The sequence below is a fragment of the Sorex araneus genome, chromosome 2, assembly GCF_027595985.1.
Source record: "Sorex araneus isolate mSorAra2 chromosome 2, mSorAra2.pri, whole genome shotgun sequence".
NCBI lineage: Eukaryota > Metazoa > Chordata > Mammalia > Eulipotyphla > Soricidae > Sorex > Sorex araneus.
The window spans coordinates 8753498-8774064 of NC_073303.1; the positions used below are offsets into that span (position 1 = coordinate 8753498).

Below are 20567 nucleotides of genomic sequence, written 5' to 3' on the forward strand. Positions count from 1 at the left end.
TGTGCAAGCGAGATACTCTAAGTAGCTTGCCAGGCTCTCTGAGACGGTCAGAGGAATCGAACCAGGGTCAGCCACGTGCAAGGCAAACAACCTACCTGCTGTGCTATCGCTCCAGCCCAAAATTGAATAACAATAAAATCATAAACATGAAAAGCTTACAACAGCTCTAACGCAGGATTTTGGAGAAGGGACTCCCATGTGGGTTCAGGGGGCACAGTCATTCCAGGCCAACTGGTCCAGCTGATCCCTACAAGCCCCAAGGATGCCAGGAAGGAGAACTTCAGTGATGGGACTACCTGCACATTCTGAACACGAAGCATGCCCTCAGCACATTGAGCTTTCTCTCTGGTCCTTAGATTAGGTTTGATCTTAGACCAAAGAATTAAAAAAAATACTTTCTCTTTACTTTTGAGTTTTATAAGAGATTACAGAAACATAGAAAGCGATGATTAAAGAGAATTGTAGAAAGAGAAAACTCAGCTTTGGGTTTAGTAATACATGTTATGGGGTTAAGGTCCTTAGGTCATTTGCACCCCAGAGCACAATAATTATCCACCTTTCTTGCATTACACTGAGAGTTAAATAAAATATTAATAAGGGATTCTCAAATCTACATACCTTGATAGCGCCTTAACATTTTTCTCACACTAAAGTTGAGTTCAGAGACATTGCATACAGTATGCACCTCCAAAGAAATGTCCATTGGTGTTACCACATAGATAGCTGAGTTCCTAGAGTAAGCAGAAACCAGAGATTTTCAGAACCAGTGGTTCATTCTGGTCATGATTCTATGCATGTCTTCCTCCCCTGCCCACACTGTTTGCATGGACACTCACCTCCTCAAGGTGTCCTTTATATCCTGTAGAGAAACAAAAATCAAAGGTTAGCACAGGAACATCTGACCTTCAAGGAGCATGGCATGCAGGCAGTTCTCTACGAACACTCCTTGGAGGAAAGTAAGTGAAGTGATCCAGCATCACTTATTTCCCCCCTAGGCAGGGAATAGAACCAAGGTCTCATGTGTACAGTGTAACTTCATTACTGTTGAGGTGTGCTACTGGCCTTATAATCGTAGACACTGATGAATTTCTAGTAGAATGATTCCCACCTGTGTTCCTTGGACTCACATCAACTGCCTATCAACTTCTCATCTGCTATCTTCTTGACTGAGACCTGTGAGGAGCTTTGGTGTATTTTCAGACATATTCATTGATGTGATTTTCTTAGAGTGAGTCCATATTGGACACTGCTTCTCAGAGGATCTGAGTTCTGAGTTGATGTAGAGCATCTGTGGCTGAGATGCTTAGGTGTTGATAGCAGGTACCACATGATGCTGGAACAGTCATACTATAATTGAAAACTATGGTATCACCTCCAATTCTGTTATGGAACTAGAAAAACCTCCAGACAGTGGTAGAACCAAGATGGAGGAGGAAATTGCCCTGTCCGAAAGAATCAGATGGTGCAAAATATAACAAAATATAATAGATGCTACCAAAAGATTCCATGTGTAATCCACAATGGAAGTGCATAGCAGGAAGCAACAAGTGGCTCTGGGTGAATTTTCATATGAGGAGCTTCAGAACAGTAATGAGCTCAAGAGATGTGGACCAAGAATGTGGACCACATCAAAAGATGTGGACCAGTTTCATCAAGAGGGTGAAACTGACTTTCAATCAGGGTCAGGGGAACAAAACAGCAGGCAGAAAATTCACCAAAATGCTTATGAATCAACTTCTTCACAAGGCCAAAAGGAGGGATTGACCTGGGCATGACCAGTTCTCAAACCAATATTTAAAGTGCGGCATACAACTTGTATGTTTATTGCAGCATAGTTTACAATAGCCAAAATCTGGAAACAACCCGAGTGCCCAAAAACAGATGACTTTTTAAAGAAACTCAGGTACATCTACACAATGGAATACTATGCAGCTGTTAAAAGAGATAAAATCACGAAATTCACATATAAGTGGAGAGGTGAAATTAGTTAGAAAGAGAGGAACAGACATAGAATGACTGCGCTCATTTGTGGAATATAAAGTAGGATAATATAAGACTAACACTAGGGACAGTAGAGATAAGAGCCAGGAGGATCACGCCATGGTTTGGAAGCCGGCCACACATGCTGGGGGAGAAGGCAGTTGGGATGGAGAAGGAACCACTAAGTAAATGATGGTTGGAAGGATCACCCAGGATGGGAGATGTATGTTGAAAGTAGACCAAGGACCAAACACAATGGCCTCTTAGTACCTGTATTGCAAACCATAATACTCAAAATTAGAAAGAGAATAAGGAGGATTGTACCTGCCACAGAGGCAGGGAGTGGGGTGGGGTGGGGGTGGCAGGTGGGACACTGGGAATAATGGTGGTGGAAAATGTGCACTTGTGGAGGGATAGGTGCTTGAGCATTGTGTGACATGCAAGTTTGTAACTGTATCTCACGGTGATCCAATAAAATGTCTTTAAAATAAATTAAATAAATAAATAAAGTGGGCATACAGCTGTGGGTGCCAGGCAAATGGAGCACTCACTAACATTCTGGGCTGACATCTTTGCTGCCTGTGTGAGATGACTACAAAAACCATGTCCCTCCCTTCCCCATCTTCCCTCCCCCCGGCACGAGAACACAAATAGTGCATCTGATGCAGGGCATCAGTAAGACTCAGAGCGCTTTTAATGCAAGAAATTTGGAAGGCTGGTTCCGAAGTGCACAAATGACTAAACTCAACCACTAAGAGAAAGGCTTCTGGGTGAGGCACTGTAATTGTGAAGAACAAGAGACTTTGCTGTTGATTACAGTAAAGTCTTGACAGTGGCTTGTTGCAACAACAACTTAGCCTCACAAGTTCTCTGTGGAGATAGTGGACATGAGTGAACAGTAGATTTGCTATTCTAGCCTGCACAAAACCAGAACCTCACCCCTAACCCTCACAGTCCATGGCTTTCTTATATACAAATAATGAAAGAGAAGAAAGGGACATTAAAAAAACAATTCCGTTCACAATAGTACCTTAGAAAATCAAGTACCTTGGAATCAGTTTAACCAAAGAGGTAAAGGACCTATACAAGGAAAATTACAAAACACTACTTCAAGAAATAAAAGAGGACACTAGGAAATGGAGACACACCCCCTGCTCATGGATACGGAGAATTAACATTATCAAAATGGCAATACTGCCCAAAGCACTATACAAATTTAATGCAGTCCCTATCAGGATACCCATGACATTTTTCAAAGAAATAGACAAAACACTCCTGAAATTTACATGGAACGATAAACCCCCACGAATACCTAAAGCAATTCTTGGAAAAAAGAAGATGAGTGGCTGTAGGATAACATGGGGTTTGTCCTTTTAGCCTTGCCATAGGAAATTTAGTTTACCTTAAAGCAATGTCCTTTCTGTATGGACACAGGAAGACAGTTAATATTATGCTTTGTAACTTGGGAGCAGATTGACTCCAGTAATATTTACTCCCAGGTATCTGCTTTCTCAACTCAATAGCCCTTAGTTCCTAGCACCCCAAAATGAGGGTCCCAACGAGGGATGGGATGGATCCAGGGCAAGCTGTGAGCTACCCTGGCATTGAAATGGGCCAGGCCAAAGCACCATAATACTCAACTATAAGTTGAGAGCATGGTCATAGACAAATGCTGTCATGATCCAAAGGTAACGACGAGACTAGGACCCTGCTGGGGTTAGGAAGACTAACCTGGCCTGAGGACTGGTCTGGAATATATAGTGAATGTCCTCAGGAAGAACCAAATTTTAAGTCTGATATATCTCTTACTGTGCTCATACAGAATGACATTGCTAGAAATATTAGAAGTAAATTTAATTTACTTTAATTTATTTAAGTGGATTACTGGCTGTGGAAAGAAAAAGGGACACACCCTGACACACCCTTGTTTGCACCCCACCCTTGAGGGGATCTCTTAGTAATCCCCTTAGATGAGATTTTGTTAATCTCTCGAGAAACAGTTTTACCCTTCTTTGTTGATTTGTTAATGTTAAACCCACCTTGTGTCACCACCCTATGTAATTTGCTGTATAAACTGAGGCTGACGAGAAGACACAAAAGACACACGGGAAGACACAGAAGCGAAGGAGACAACACAGACAGAAGACACAGAAGCAGAGACAGAGAGAGAGGTCGGAAGAGACCAGAGGAAAGACTACAGAGATAGAGACAGAGAGACAGACTGAAGGGAGCACAGCGGCACACACATGGCACACACATAAGCAGAGCACAAGGAGGAACGTCCCCGATCCCGATCCGGTCCCTACACAGCGGCTCGAGAACAGCAAACACAAAGGCGAGTTCAAGAGAGAACTGCCCTGAGTGCCCACGAACAACAGAACAACATGACACTTCATTGCATCTCCCCCTCCCAAGCGTGCCTTTGTAATTTTTTACAGGTGGTGTCACCTTCCCCAACTTCAAACTCTACTACAAAGCAGTAGTAATTAAAACAGCCTGGTATTGGGGAAAAACAGACCTGCAATGTAGGATAACATAGCCTCAGGTAGTTTAGGTTTATTGGGTTGTTCCCATCACAGTGCTCCCATTCCTCTGTGTTTATTTGTAACTTCTTTCTTTGTGTTCTGCTGACTTGTAAATATTGTTTTTCTCTTCTCCTTGAGTCCTTTGCCTAGTTTGTTCAGAGCCAAGTCCTTTTGTATGGGCACAGGAAGGCTATAGCAAATGCTATGCTTTTGTAACCTGGGAGTCATTTGACTCTACATGATATTTTCCTCCTCGGCATCTGTTCTCTTGACCTAAGCCTCAGAGGCCCTTACTTCCTAGCACTGCCAAAAGCAGGTCCCGATGAGGGATGGGACAGACCCAGGGCAAATGGTGAGTTATGTGCTACCCTGGCATTGAGATGGGCCTGGCCAAAGTGCCTAATGCTTAACTATAAGTTAAGAGCTTGGTCATGGACAAATGCTCTCATGACCCAAGAAGTAATAACTAGATTCGGACCCTACTAGCGTTAGGAATGATTAATCTGGCCTGAGTGCTATAGTCTGAGTCTGTGGCAAGATGTTGCCAGGAGAGCTGCCCTACAAGCCTCAATGTATCTCTTACTGTGTCCATACAAAAATAACTAGTATTAAGATGTTAATGAGTTTTTAGACTGAGGAAAGGATAAAAACCTTAAGAAGTATTTTGCTTGTAGGCAGTCAGGAAGGGCTTTGGAATGCCCCTAGGTCCTGTTTCCTTTGAATCTGGGGATCCTCAGGAAGGGCTTTCTTATGTTGATTTTGCTACCTGACTGTGTATAGCCTAGAGGGCAAGGTGGAGAGAGAGACAAGTAGGGAGAGAAACTGGTGAAGGGAGCAGAATCAAGAGGAGGAGAAGGAAGGAGCTAGGAAGGAAGAGTGCATGAGATGACAGAGACAAAAGATTGAATAAATGGTAACTAATCAGCAATCAGCTTGGTCCTCGTTCTTCCTTCACCTGTTCTTGGCCAACAGCCGTCCCGATACAGCCCATACACGGCGGCTCCAGAGCACTGAACACGGGCGATGAGACAGAGCCGCCCAGAGAGCACGCAAGCACACACCCTTTTGGCATGGGCAAATTCACAGAGTTGAATATCCTGTAACAGAACCCCAAATATATGGCCACTTAATCTTTGACAAAGGAGCAAGAAATGTGAATTGGAACAAGGAAAACCTCTTCAACAAGTGGTGCTGGGAAAACTGGATAGCTACCTGCAAAAACATGAACTCTGACCTCTGTCTAATGCCTGGCACAAAAGTCAGATCAAAGTGGATTAAAGACCTCAATATCAGACATGAATCTATAAGGTACATCGAAGAAAATGTAAGCAGAACTCTATGTGACATTGAAGCTAAAAGCATCTTTAAGGATGAAACAACACTGACCATACAGGTGGAAGCAAACATAAATAAATGGGACTGTACGATGACATTACTTTGTCCTTTCCCCCCTTGCCACAAGTAGCTTGTCCCGGTTTTCCCCAGAGTTTAGGCTTACCCCAGTCACACCCATCAAGGTGTTCCTGAATCTCTCCCATCCCTTTGTTTAGCTGTAATCACTTCTCCATGCTCTCTTCCCCAAAAGAGTTAATCCGAGGCTTTCCCTTAATCTGACTCTGCTAATTTGTAAGGTCAGAACTTCCTAGGATACTGAATTTATATTATATAAGTTAATATTGCCTTTCTCCTCTTCTTGTGCCTTTTGAATAATTTACTTTAGAGCTAGGTCTGTTTTGTATAGACAAAAGAAGACAATATTATGTTTTTATAACTTGGGAATTAATTGGCCTCAAATATTATTCCCTCTCGGGCATCTGCTTTTTCCACTTAAGCCTCAGTTGCCCTCAGTTCCTAGCACCCCAAAGCAGGGTCCCCGACGTGGGACGGGAAGGATCCAGGGCAAGCGGTGAGTTATGTGCTACCCTGGCATCGAGATGGGCCTGGCCAAAGTGCCTAATTCTTAACTATAAGTTAAGAGCTTGATCATAGACAAATGCTGTCATGATCCAATAGTAATTATGAGACTGGGACACTGCCAGGAATAGGAAAGACTGATCTGGCCTGAGCACTGTAATCTGAGATTGAGATGGCCCCAGGAGAGCAATTCTATAAGCTTTAATGCATCTCTTATTGTGTCCATACAAAATAATTAATATTATGATTTCTTATATGTTTGCTGGCTGAGGAGAAGAGAAACACATTCATGGGACTCCGCCCTTGGGTGGATCCTCCTGCTGAAAGAGAATTAAGTCCTAGGAGAAGCGTCCCCTAAGGGAAAGGAACCTTACCCTATTGATGGGGACCACACCTATGTGTATGCCCCAACCCCCTCATGCTGTGGAGATTTAACTAGGCTGTAAGAGTGGGTTGGGGGGCCAGATCCACGGGGCCAGATCCACGGGGGCAGATCCACGGGGAGAGATCCAGGAGAGTGGGAGAGAAGCGGAGGGAGAGAATGAAATAAACGGATCGAGCAACCAGTTTGGCCTTCTTCCTTCTGTTGCCTGGCCTTGACCGACAGCACACACAGCGGTTCAGGGGCACCGAACATGGGCGGTGAGACAGAGCCGCCTAGAGAGCCCGCAAGTGCACTCGCCCCTCGGCGAGCTTTAGTTTTTTACATGGGACTACATCAAACTAAGAAGCTTCTGCACTTCAAAAGAAACTGTGAATAAAATACAGAAAGAGCCACAGAATGGGATAGAATATTTACTCAATACCCATTTGATAAGGGATTAATATCCAGGATATACAAGTCACTAGTAGAATTGTATAAGAAAAAAGCCTCCAATCCCATCAAAAAATGGGGAGAAGAAATGAACAGAAGTTTCCTTAAAAAAGAAATACAAATGGCCAAAAGGCACATGAAAAAATGCTCCACATCGCTAGTCATCAGGGAAATGCAAATCATAACAACAATGAGATATCATCTCACACCACAGAGACTGACACATATTCAAAAGAACAAAAGCAACCAGTGCTGGCATGGATGTGGGGAAAAAGGGACGCTCTTCATTGTTGGTGGGAATGCCTACTGGTCCAGCTTTCTGGAAAACAATATGGACAGTCCTTCAAAAACTAGAAATTGAGCTTTCATATGACCCCACAACACCACTTCTGGGAATATATCCCGAGGATGCAATAGAGCACAGTAGAAATGACATCTGTACCTATATATTCATTGCAGTACTATTCACAAGAGCCAAAATATGGAAACAACCCAAGTGCCATAAAACAGATGACTGGTTAAAGGAACTTTGGTGCACTTACACAATGGTATAGTATTCTATGCAGCTGTTAGGAGATTTCATGAAGTCATGAAATTTGCTTATAAATGGATAGACATGGAGAGTATCATGCTAAGTGAAATGAGTCAGAAAGAGAGGCACAGGCATAGAAGGACTGAACTCATTTGTGGAGTATAGAATAACATCACATGAGGCTGACACCCAAGGACAGTAGATACAAGCGCCAGGGGGATTGCCCCATAGCAGGAAGCCTACTTTATGAGTGGAGGGGAGAAGGCAGATGTAATAGAGAAGGGATCACTAAAAAAATGATGGCTGGAGGAACCAGTTGGGATGGGAGATGCATGCCGAAAATAGATATTGGACCAAACATGATGACCTCTCAGTGTCTGTGTTGCAAGCCATAATGCCCAAAAGTAGAGAGAGAATATGGGGAATATTGTCTGCCATGGAGGCGGCAGGGGAGGGTGGGAAAGGAGAGTATATCCCAGGATAATGGTGGTGGGGAATGTGCACTGGTAGAGCGATGGGTGTTTGATGATTGTGAGATTGTAACCCAAACATGAAAGCTTGTAACTATCTCACAGTGATTCAATAAAATTAAAAAATATAAGTTCCTAACTATTAAACCAAACTTATTAGAAACACTAACAACCCTCCTTTAAAAGGCAAAAACCATACTTGAAAGCAATATACAGTAAAAACATAAAATGGGGGAAAGTCGTGAGAAACAATTGCGTCTTTTTTAATACACACAGTGCTTTCTTACTTTGAAATTAGAATAGGATACAGACTCACAATTGTAGAGGAGACCCCCCAAAATGAAGAACTGAGATTCCATGAAATTTAGACTTTCCAGCTCTGTGTATCATTCCAAAGAGCTACATTCATTTAAACTACATTAATTTTAAAATATATTTGCATTTATGTGTTTATTATGGTGTCAATCACTATGGCCAAGACCTAGAATCATCCCAAATACCCAAGAACACATAGTGGATAAAGAACTGTTGTACATGTATGTAGGATAACATTTGGTTTTTCCTTCCAGCCTTGCTGCAGGGAACTTAGTTTACCTTAAAGCAATGTCCTTTCTGTATGGACACAGGAAGACAGTTAAAATTATGCTTTGTAACTTGGGAGTGGATTGTCTCCAATAATATTTACTCTTGGGCATCTTCTTTCTCAATTCAGCTGCCTTTAGTTCCTAACACATCCAAATCAGGGTTCTGACAAGGGACTGAATGGATCCAGGGCAAGCTGTAAGCTACCCGGGCATCGAAATGGACCAGGCCAAAGAGCCACAATACTCAACTGTAAGTTGAGAGCATGGTCATAGACAAATGCTGTAATGATCCAAAAGTAACGACAAGACTAGGACCCTGCTGGGGTAAGATGACTAACCTGACCTGAGGACTGTGGTCTAGAAAATACAGTGAGATGTCCTCAGGAAGGACCAAACTTCACACGTACAATAAGAAAAGGTGAAATACAACAGTTCATGGCACTCAGCTAGAACTTTAGGGTGTCATGCCAAACAAGGTGAGTTAAAGGGAGGAGTCTAAACTGAGTAAGTAGGCCTTGTAGTCTTCTGTATTGTTCACCATTCTGCTCTGACTAGCATGGGAATAAGACATCTCTGTTTCCTCCAGACTCACCTGCAGCAAATTCTGTGCTGAGCCCTGACATTTCTCCTCTAGTTCCAGGATGCAGTTCGTGAGTTCCTCAAATTTGTTTTCCAGATACTCTACATTGCCCTGCAGTCTGCTCAGCTGCTGCTCATTTTCTTTCTTCAGTTGACACATATAAAACTTCTCCTCCTCATGCAGAAATGTGTGAAGACTCCTAAATTCAGAATGGATTCTCTCTTCCTCATGCTTTATTTTCTCCTATAAGGAAGAAAAGTACTCAGGATGTGAATACAGATTAATGTTCATTAGCGATACATCCATACACAATATGAATGACACAGAAACAAGTGAAATATATTCAGTAGTAATAAGGAAGGAACATTTGATACAATGTGCAACATGGATGAGTCAGCTAGGCAGTGAGCAAAGAGAAATAAATCAGAAACAGAGGGTCAATATTATAGAACTCTACTTATATGAGGTAAATGATATTAATAAAGACAGTGAATACCAGAAAATAGGAGGAAAATATTTGAGAACTAGGAAGAGAGATTGAGTTTTGCTGAGGAATGAGTTTTGCAGGTGGATAAAAGCAATGGCTGCACAAGTGTATGTACGAACTTAACTGCCACTCAAAAGGATACTAAGAGTGACTTTTAAGTTTAAGTGACTTTTAAGTGACTTTTAACCTCTCACATACACACAGACACAGACACACAGACACAGACACACACACACACACACACACATCAAGTTCCTCAGTTAATGTGTGGTAGCCTAAAGAGATCTTCATTATTTCCTAGACCAGAGTTATGCTTGGATGGCAGATATTCAAAGGTTGAAGAGGTCCTCACCATTATACAGTTATCTGGATAAATTCCTTCCACCTCACCAAGAAGGTGGTGTAAGGAGTACGACTAAAGTGCTTCACTGTATCACTGTCACTGTCATCCCCTTACTCATCGATTTTCTCGAATTGGCACCAGTAACGCCTCCATTGCAAGACTTGTTGTTACTGTTTTTGGCATATTGAATACGCCATGGGTAGAGCTTAGTCAAGATAAATAAAATGTGACTAATAAAAATAAATATGTTTTCATTTTGATGTAAAGTCGTGCTGCTGTGTTTCAGATAAACTTTCAGTTCAAGAAAATTCTGAAGTTTCTTCTTGAATCTTATTGAAGATTGTTACTGTGACATCACAACTGAAATAACAATGACCACCCTGGCAAGTTCTTGAGTTTCACCAGGGAAAGGCCCAATTGGCAGATTCTGATCATAAATACTAGAAATACCAACTCTAGGTTCAATTAACCACCCTAATGTGTGATTATGGCTAAAACAAATGATCTTTCCTGTAGGTCACAGGTTTTATTTTGTGGGGTGGGGACTAGAATTTTAATTTCCCGTTTATCTTTCTCATTTCAGAAAGTCTTCCAATGTCTCTGAAGTTAATAGAAGAGTAACTTACTTACTTTTAAGTGGGAGTCAAGCATAGCTTCAATCCATGTATTTATGAAAGGAGTTTTTTTTTTAATTGTGAAGATCTTCCCACCACTCAAGATGCCAGAAATGAAAGCAAAAGGCTTTCTTTTGCGAGATCATATTGGACATTTTCACATAAAGAATAATGACTGACAATGACCTCTTAGTATCTATATTGCAAGCTATAATGCCCAAAATTAGAGAGAGAGAGTAAGAAGGATTGTACCTGCGAAAAAGGTAGAGAGTGATGGGGTGGGGGTGATGGGTGGGACACTGGGAACAATGGTGGTGGAAAATGTGCACTGGTGGAGGGATGGGTGCTCAAGCATTGTTTGACTGAAATGCAATCATGCAAGTTTGTAACTGTATCTCATGATGATCCAATAAAACTTCTTAAAAAATAAAAATGAATAATGATTGAAGTTCAAAGCACTATGAAAGAGGCAAAAATGGCTTACTTATCTGTGTGATAATATTTTAGTCCAATATCTATCTACAGAATGGGAAAGGATATTTACACAATACCCATCAGATAAGGGGTTGATATCAAGGGTATATAAAGCACTGGTTGAACTCTACAAGAAGAAAACATCCAACCCCATCAAAAAATGGGGCAAAGAAATGAACAGAAACTTTCCTAAGGAAGAGATACAAATGGTCAAAAGGCACATGATAAAGTGCTCTGCATCACTAATCATCAGAGAGATGCAGATCAAAACAACCATGAGATAACACCTCACACCACAGAGACTAGCACACATCCAAAAGAACAAAAGCAACCAGTGTTGGAGAGGATGTGGGGAGAAAGGGACCCTTCTACACTGCTGGTGGGAATGCCGACTAGTTCAGCCTTTTTGGAAAACAATATGGACGATTCTCAAAAAACTAGAGGTTGAACTCCCATTTGACCCAGCAATACCACTGCTGGGAATATATCCCAGAGAGGCAAAAAAGTATAGTCGAAACGACATCTGCACTTATATGTTCATTGCAGCACTGTTTACAATAGCCAGAATCTGGAAAAAACCTGAGTGCCCTAGAACAGATGACTGGTTGAAGAAACTTTGGTACATCTATACAATGGAATACTATGCAGCTATTAAAAAAAATGAGGTCATGAAGTTTGCATATAAGTGGATCAGCATGGAAAGTTTCATGCTAAGTGAAATGAGTCAGAAAGAGACAGACATAGAAAGATTGCACTCATCTGTGGAATATAGAATAGACTAGGAGACTAACACCCAAGAATAGTAGAAATAAGTACTAGGAGGTTGACTCCATGGCTTGGAGGCTGGTCTCTCATTCTGGGGAACTCAGAGAAGGGAACACCAAGTAAAATGTGGTTGGAAGTCATGCGGGGGAAGGGTGATGCGTGCCGAATGTAGACTAGAGACTGAACACAATGGCCACTCAACACCTTTATTGCAAACCACAACACCTAATCAGAGAGAGAAAACAAAAGGGAATACCCTGCCATAGTGGCAGTGTGTGTGGGGGGGGAGACGGGACTGGGGAGGGTGGGAGAGATGCTGGGTTTACTGGTGGTAGAGAATGGGCACTGGTGAAGGGAGGGGTTCTCGAACTTGTATGGGAGAAACATGAGCACAATAATGTATAATTCATTTCAATTCTTAATGTAATTTTATTAGATCAATAAAGTCCAGATGAAAAAAATATTTTAGTCTAATATACTATATCATTATCAATAAAAAATTATGTTACCATCCATAGGGAGTCGACTATTTTCAGTAATTGTCTTTTGTGTGTTCTTGTGGTAGTTCTGGTCCTCCATATTAATATACTCATTAAGTTGAGCTCAATGCATCTCATCAGAATGAATCTCTCTATAAGTGTCGAGAAATAGTTGGTCCCTTTAGCTGAAAAACTTGAGTGTGAGGTACTACACTGTGGAAAATACACCAAAATTGTGCAGTGGAGGATTCAAAACAGGTAAGTACTCTCAAAGTTTGAGAATTTGAATTCCATCAAGCATCTTTCCAGGTCAGCCGTAATATTTCTTCTTCTACAACTCAGATATTGGGAATCCTACAAAATTTCTTTCACAAGGTTGAAGTATTTGCAGTAAAAATATAATAGATGCATATAGCTAAAATAGTAAAGGGAAATGGTGCTTTCTACATTACTTTTAACAATCTGGGACCATTTATTGATCAATAAATCTTCATAGTGCTTTCACCAAGCAATAACTACTACTAGACAAGGTGATGGCATATGATTTGACCACAAGAAGCTTCAAACTCTTACCTTCCAGTCACTTAGTTTCCTAATCGTGCCTTTCCTATGCTTTACAACATCTAAGCGTGTTGTGCTTAGTTTTATGACTGCTTTCTGGAGCTGTTCCTGAGGAAAAAAATGGGTGTTAGTTTATTCAATTGGATAACTCTTCACAACATCCAACAGAAATCACAGTCTTTTAGACAATTAGAATAACGTGAATATTTGGTGAGTCCTTACATGCTGAGAGAAAGAGTAATCAGTCTAATAACACGTTGATCTTCATGGCAATCTGCTAAACTAATAAAATGCTTAACATAATTTCTGTGTTGTAGAAAACATATGGGGTTCAGAAACTTGTTCAAGAGGACAACACATTTCTCAATTGCATATGGGATTAAGGAATGAGGCAGCAGGACAGTGCCCACTCTGTTATTCTACCAAAGTTCAAGCAGCCTCCAAACATACCTTTGCATGTATGTTAATCAAAGCCTCTCATTGGAGTTCATTCACCGGCATTCATTTCTGCAGAGCGAGTCACATGTCTAAGTCTTTAGTTAACTATGCTCCCACCCTATACTTTTGGGAATAATATGAATTTTAGAAATTGGTGTCTCTGTTTTATTTTAAGACAAAATGGTCTTCTCATGTCAACATTTGTCCTACATTAACAAAAACATTCAGTTCCCAGTACTCCTTTGAGTTATGGTTAATACTCTCAACTGTGATCAATGTTGAAGGTCTAAATTCTACTCTTGTTTCTTCACCTATCTTTCCGTCCACTCACACACCCCATGGCCTGGTCATGGTGCCGGGGAAACTTATCTGTGGCCTTGCCATCAGTCTTGACTATAGGAGTCCCTATCTTTTCTCCACACTTTCAGGACTTCTCCATCATCAAAAGATACCAGGAAGATGTCAATTTTTTGTTGTCTTGGCTTTGGGAGTCACACCTGGGGATTCTCTGGGGTTACTCCTGGTTCTTCACTAAAGGTATAACTCCTGTCAGTGCATCAGGAACCATATGGCATGCTTGGCATCAAACCCCAGTTAGCCTAGTGCAAGGCAATTGCCCTAAAGGCTATATTATGGCACCAACCCCCTCATTATTCTCCAATGAGGGTTATCTTCTACCCTGAATGTTCTGGAATGATCCCGGTAAATAGTACTAACTTGAATGTAATTGGGCTGAGGGGTGCTCTCTGTTTGGTCCCTTACTGAAGGTATTTTTCCAGTGCTGATACTACATCATTTCTTTATTTTAAGGGAGATGGAATTTCTAATAAGTTTGTAAGGCCAAAAGTGAGCCAATTTCCTTTGTAAGCAACTGAACCTGTTTTGGTCCTGGCTCAGCATACAGTGCATGAGCACAGTCAGGAGTGATGCTTAAGGACAGAGCCAGGAGCAAACCCTGAACATTTTAGGTGCAGATCGAAAATGGAAGTAAAAATTCCTTTCCAAGGAAAATTTCATGACCCAAACTTTCACAGGTGAGATCTAGAAATGATTCAATGATATCCTATACCCTTTGAAATTTTACCAATATAAGCAAGGAAATAATGAGCTTTCATACGCCGTTATTGATAGCAACAATACCTAATACAAAAAGGAGACAAGAATGAAACCTAAAGATAATATTAAAGACCAATATTATTATACATATATCTAAAAATCCTCAATAATATCTTAGCAAAACCAATTCAATAGAGTACACTGTTAGCATAATATCATTACTTCTCAGTCTGATTTTAGATTTCAAGGACTGTTAAAGATATGAAAATGAAGAAACGTTCTATATCACAGCAACAAAAAGATAAGAATCACACATTTTTTTTTTTGCTTTTTGGGTCACACCCGGCAATGCATAGGGGTTACTCCTGGCTCTGCACTCAGGAATTTCCCCTGGCGGTGCTCAGGGGACCGTATGGAATGCTGGGAATCGAACCCGGGTCAGCCACGTGCAAGGCAAACACCATACCCTCTGTGCTATCGCTCCAGCCCCCCACACAACATTTTTTCAGCAGAAATAAAGAAATCAAATGACAAGGGTCCAGATACTTTTATGACAGTAGTGCTCACGTATTACTTTCTTCCGAGAGATTGGAAGAAACCAGAGGAGAGACTACAGAGACAGAGTCAGAGATAGACACACATAAGAGAGCACAGCCACACACAGAAGCAGAGCACAAAAGGAGGAGATTAGAAGAGAAGGAGAGCCAGCCAGAGGAGGCAGAAAAAGAGTCAGGGAGTCGTCAGAGCAAGAAGCAGTCAGAGTCAGAATCCAGGGGTTCTGAATCAGGATCCAGGGAAGGAGAAGCAGAGAATGGAAGAAGAAGCAGAAGCAGGAAGAAGAAGAGTCAGAATCCAGAGTCAGAATCCAGAAAGTCAGAGAGAGTCAGAGTCAGAATCCAGTGGTCTGGGATCTAGGAATGAGGGACTAGGAGGGAAGAATGCGAGATGAGAGAGACCGAGAAATTGAATAAACGACAACTAATTAGCTACCAGCTCGGTCCTCGTTCTTCCTTCCGCCTGCCCATCGCCAACAGCCATCCCAATCCGGTCCATACAAAACGCTTTGAGAGCACCAAACACGGGTGGCAGGAGAGTGAGAACTGCCCCAAGAGCCTGCAAACACACATCATCCTTCCGCATGCTCGTTTGAATTTTTTTACACCTCTCTAAAGTCCTTTGAGCTATTTTGAAGGCTTGAGTAAATTGTTCTCCCAAAGTGATGTGTACTGCTGGTTAGTACTCCCCTAGGCCAAGAGGAAGGGGTGACTTAGTAGAATTAGGATATATATACATATATCACTGAGGGATAGCACAGCAGGTAGGCCGTTTACCTTGCATGCAACTGACCCAGGTTCACATCCTCCATCCCTCTTGGAGAGCCCGGAATGCTACCGAGAGTATCCTGAGTGAACGGAGAGCCTGGCCAGCTACCCGTGATGTATTCATATGTCTAAAACAGTAACAAGTCTCACAATGGAGACATTACCAGTGCCTGATCGAGCAAATTGATGAACTATGGGACGCTAGTGCTACAGACAGTGCTACGGTGCTCAATTGAACAATAATAGAAAAGTTACGAGAGACTGATCCTGAACTTCTACTTGGCATTGCCACCGTCCCAGGTGAGACCAGTATCTTGCTCACATCCTTGGCTTACTATGAAAAGGGAGGCAGAACCTTCCCTTCTGCCTAGGTCCCAGTAGCCTCCACACCCACCAAGTTCACTGAGTGAGAACAGTATCACTGAAGGCACAAACAACACCAACCAGGTCAGGAAATTCTTATACTGTAACTTTAGTGACATATGATGACGCTTAATGAACTCAAAGAAATGATGGTAAAGATCATCAACAAAGCCTAAGAAAGACTTGAAATGATAAGACTACTGCAATCAGAACAAACAGCTCCCACTTAAGATGAAAATCCTCACCAAAATGGGAATTGGAGGATCTTCCCTCATTATAGTCAAAGCCATCTACCACAAGCCATGGCAAGTATTATTCTCAATGGGGAAAAACTAAAAGACTTTCAGATTCGGGACAAAACAAGGATGCCCACGCTCACCACTACTATTCAATATAGTACTGAAAGTACTTGCCATAGCAGTTAAGCAATAAAAATATATTAAGTGCACCCAGATAGGAAAGAAAGAAATCAAGTTCTCACTATTTGCAGATGACATGATACTATTCTTTGAGAATCCTAAAACCTCTACCAAGAAACTCCTAGAAACAATAGACTTGTACAGCAAAGTTGCAGGCTATAAAATCAATACCCAAAAGTCCATGGCTTTCCTATACGCAAATAATGAGAGAGAAGAAAGTGATATGAAAACAACAATCCAGTTCATAATCTTACCTCAGAAAACCAAGTACCTTGGAATCAGCTTAACTAAGGAGGTAAAAGAACTTTACAAAGAAAACAACAAAACTGGGGCCGGAGCGATAGCACAGCGGGTAGGGCGTTTGCCTTGCACGCGGCCAACCTGGGTTCGATCCCCGGCATCCCATATGGTCCCCCTAGCACTGCCAGAGTAATTCCTGAGTGTAAAGCCAGGAGTAACCCCTGAGCATCGCTGGATGTGACCCAAAAAGCAAAAAAAAAAAAAAAGAAAAAAAAAAAAGAAAACAACAAAACTCTACTTCAAGAAATAAAAGAGGACATGAGGAAATGGAAACACATTCCCCTGCTCATGGATTGGGAGAATTAACATTGTCAAAATGGCAATACTCCTTAAAACATTATACAGATTTAATGCGATCCCCATAAGAATACTCATGATATTTTTCAAAGAAATTAATCAAACACCCCTGAAATTCATATGGAACAATAAGCACCCACAAATAGCCAAAGCAATTTTGGGGGGTAAAAGATAGGATGCTGGGGCTGGAGTTATAGCACAATGGATAGGGCTTTTGCTTGCACGAGGCCAACTCTGGTTCGATTCCCAGCATCCCATATGGTTCTCCAAGCACCATCAGGAGTAATTCCATAGTGCAGAGCCAGGAGTAACCACTGAGCATCTCCATGTGTGACTAAAAAAGCAAAAAAATATGGGATGCATACCTTCCCCAACCTCAAACACTACTACAAAACAGTAATATTTTAAAAGGCATGGTACTGGAACAAAGACAGATCCCAATGGAAAAGGGAATGACCACGTTAGACAAAATCTGAGGGTTAAAAGTATAAAAGTAGGTAAGGGATATTCTTGATAACCTTTCAGTATCAATATTGCAAACCACAATGCCCAAAAGGAGAGAGTGTGTGTGAGAGAGAGACAAAGAAAGAGAGAGAGAGAGAGAGAGAGAGAGAGAGAGAGAGAGAGAAGAAAATCACCTGTCATAGAGGCAGGCAAGGAGTGGGGTTGGCGGGTGATGGGAGGGAACCTGGGGACACTGGTGCTGGGAAATGTACACTGGTGGAGGGATGGTTGTTGGAATACTGTATGACTGAAATCCAATCATGTACAGTCTTGTAGTGCTCTAAAAATTAATTTAAAAATGCATGAATTAATTAAATAAGTAAATTAAAATGTTCCCACTTGTGACAACTTGGATGGAGTGGAGGTATAATTATAGAAAAACAATCCAGAAGAGAAATACAAATCCCAGATGATGTCACTCATACATTGAACATAAAGAAACTGAGTAAGAAAAAGGAAACCCCAGAACTTGGATTTTGAGCAAGGGGAAAGCGTTGAGGAGCTAGAGGGTGGAGTTGATCAATGGATGGAGGCAGATGGATTCAGCATTTTTTAGTGAGGATGTTGTGACAACTCACCTTTGCAGCAAGTGACAGAGCACATCTGAAGCATATACTATCACTATCACTATCACCCTATTGATTGTCGATTTCCTCTAGCATCATCTTCACCAGTAACATCTCCATTCGTCCTAGCCCTGAGATTTTAGCAGCCTCTCTTTATTCGTCCTTCCCAGTGTTGCCGCATTAGAGGCTCTTTCAGGGTCAGGAGAATGAGACCTATCATTGTTACTGTATTTGGCATAAAAATACGGCTCGGGGAGCTTGCCAGTCTCTCCCGTGTGAGCAGGAAACTCTCAGAGGAGCTTGCCAGGTTCTCCAAGAGGGAGAACAGGCTGTAAGATGAATAACAAATTCAAAATTTCTTGTACAAAGGCACTGGATATATAGTAAAGTGGATGAAGTGCTCGTCTTGCAAGCGTTTGAATCAGGTTTCATTACCAGCATCCCAAAAGTTTCCTGAGCAAGGCAAGGAGTGATGCCTGAGTGCAGAGGTAGGAGGAGTGAACCCACCCTATGCATTCCCCCTGGCCCTGACTCAAAAAAAACGAGTTCTTTTTAAGAAAAGAAAATGCTCCCAGGTCCCTTTGATGAGAAAAATTGACACTTTAGCCCTGACTCTGTAATCAGCCTAAGGAATGAAAGGCGGCCAGAAAGGGCCGCCTGGGGACACTTCTGGAGGACCCCCACCCCACCTCTGTGGCCTATAGGAGCGCTGCAAGTGTCCCAGCAATGGTGCTAACATGGCAGTGGCTGCATGCGGCCCTGCAGATCTGGGGGACACTTTCTCTCTGGCTGGGGGCTGGAGGAAAGGTCGGCGGGGAGGGTACAGGCCACACATCCCGACATCCTCTGGGGCCCCCCGAACCCCAGGAGGGATCCCTGAGCTGAAGGGCCTAGATTCAGCCCTGAGCAAGGCTGGATGAGGCCCTAAAACACAATGACATATACATTTAAAAAGGGAAAAGATCTCTGCTTATTCTCCCTTGCTTCTAACTTTATGAATGAGCCTCTCGGTTCAAACTCCACTTGCGGGAGAGGTGCTTCCTCTGCCAACCCGGGTCTTTGATGGGCCGGATGGTACTCAGGGCTCCCCCTGGCGGCGATCCGGGGACGGAGCCTGGTGGGTCGCGTGTAAGGCCAGCGCCCGCTCCGCTAGAGCCTCCCGCTTATGCATCTTTCTAAGTAAGTTCCTTCAGCAAAAATTACCTTGTTTCCCCAGAAACCAATAAATAAAATCTTTCCGCAGAAGCGAACAGGGCATCCCGGGGAGGGTCCACAACCCCCTGCCACCGTCACGGAGCGACCCCGCCGGCCACAAGGCAGAGACAGTGGAGGTTCGTGGAGATCCGAGTAATCACTCGGTGGCCGGCGAGGAAACCCCCCACCATCCCGCTGGTACCCCCATCCCTGCTGCTCACCCGCTCCTCACTACAATGAAAATAATTCCTGTCAAATAAATAAATGAAACCGGTTTCAGAGCAGCAGCAGATGAGGTTTTTAGGAGGCTTTCGGGCCCCCACACTCACCCTGTAGCCTTGGCATGCGTCTTCAACCAGAGCAGTGACATGTCCTTTGTGCTGTGGTGACCGCTCACAGCGCCAGCAGATGAGCTGACCATCATCTTCACAGAACAGGTGGAGCTGCTTTCCATGCTCCTTACACATTTTCTGATCCATTTCCTTAAAGGTTTCAATGATACTTCTTAGAGGCTTGTTGGGCCGGAGACTATCACTTTTAAAAGGTTCCCGACACTGGGGACAAGGAAATGTTCCTGGAGATGATGTTTCAGGGCTTCGGTACTCAGTAAGGCCCACTATGCACAGGCGGCAGTAGATGTGCCCACAGTCGATGCTCACCGGCTCAGTCATAAACTTTAGGCAGATGGGGCAGGTAGCTTCCTCCCTCAACTTCGTGGCAAGTATAGCTGAGATCATTGCTTTTTTGGAAATGCTGCAATGTTGGATCAAGAGGCAGAGATGAAGCAATCAGAATTTTCCAGTGTGTCAGAAATGCATCTAATTTGAGTTTCTGTACCTCTTATGAACTTTGAAATCTCTCTAAGAGAGATATGATTTAGAATTGAGAAGATTCATTTCATGTATCTATGTTGTGAAAGACTTAGGGGGACATTTGGTTCCCTAAATTGAGTATAATTAAAATTAAATAATAAAATGAATAGTTAG

General features: G+C 42.4%; 1 protein-coding gene across 1 annotated transcript in view; it reads right to left on the reverse strand.

The window, feature by feature from the left end:
* LOC101551538 (E3 ubiquitin-protein ligase TRIM38-like) overlaps positions 1 to 20567 on the reverse strand; it is a 46819-nt gene that overhangs the window by 23284 nt on the left and 2968 nt on the right. Inside the window, exons 2-6 of the mRNA XM_055124275.1 lie at positions 19911 to 20334; positions 13135 to 13230; positions 9412 to 9642; positions 837 to 859; positions 619 to 731 (exon numbers count right to left, since the gene is read on the reverse strand). Coding sequence (XP_054980250.1) covers positions 619 to 731; positions 837 to 859; positions 9412 to 9642; positions 13135 to 13230; positions 19911 to 20318 — 871 coding nt within the window. The 5' untranslated portion in view covers positions 20319 to 20334. The remainder of the gene's footprint in view (positions 1 to 618; positions 732 to 836; positions 860 to 9411; positions 9643 to 13134; positions 13231 to 19910; positions 20335 to 20567) is intronic.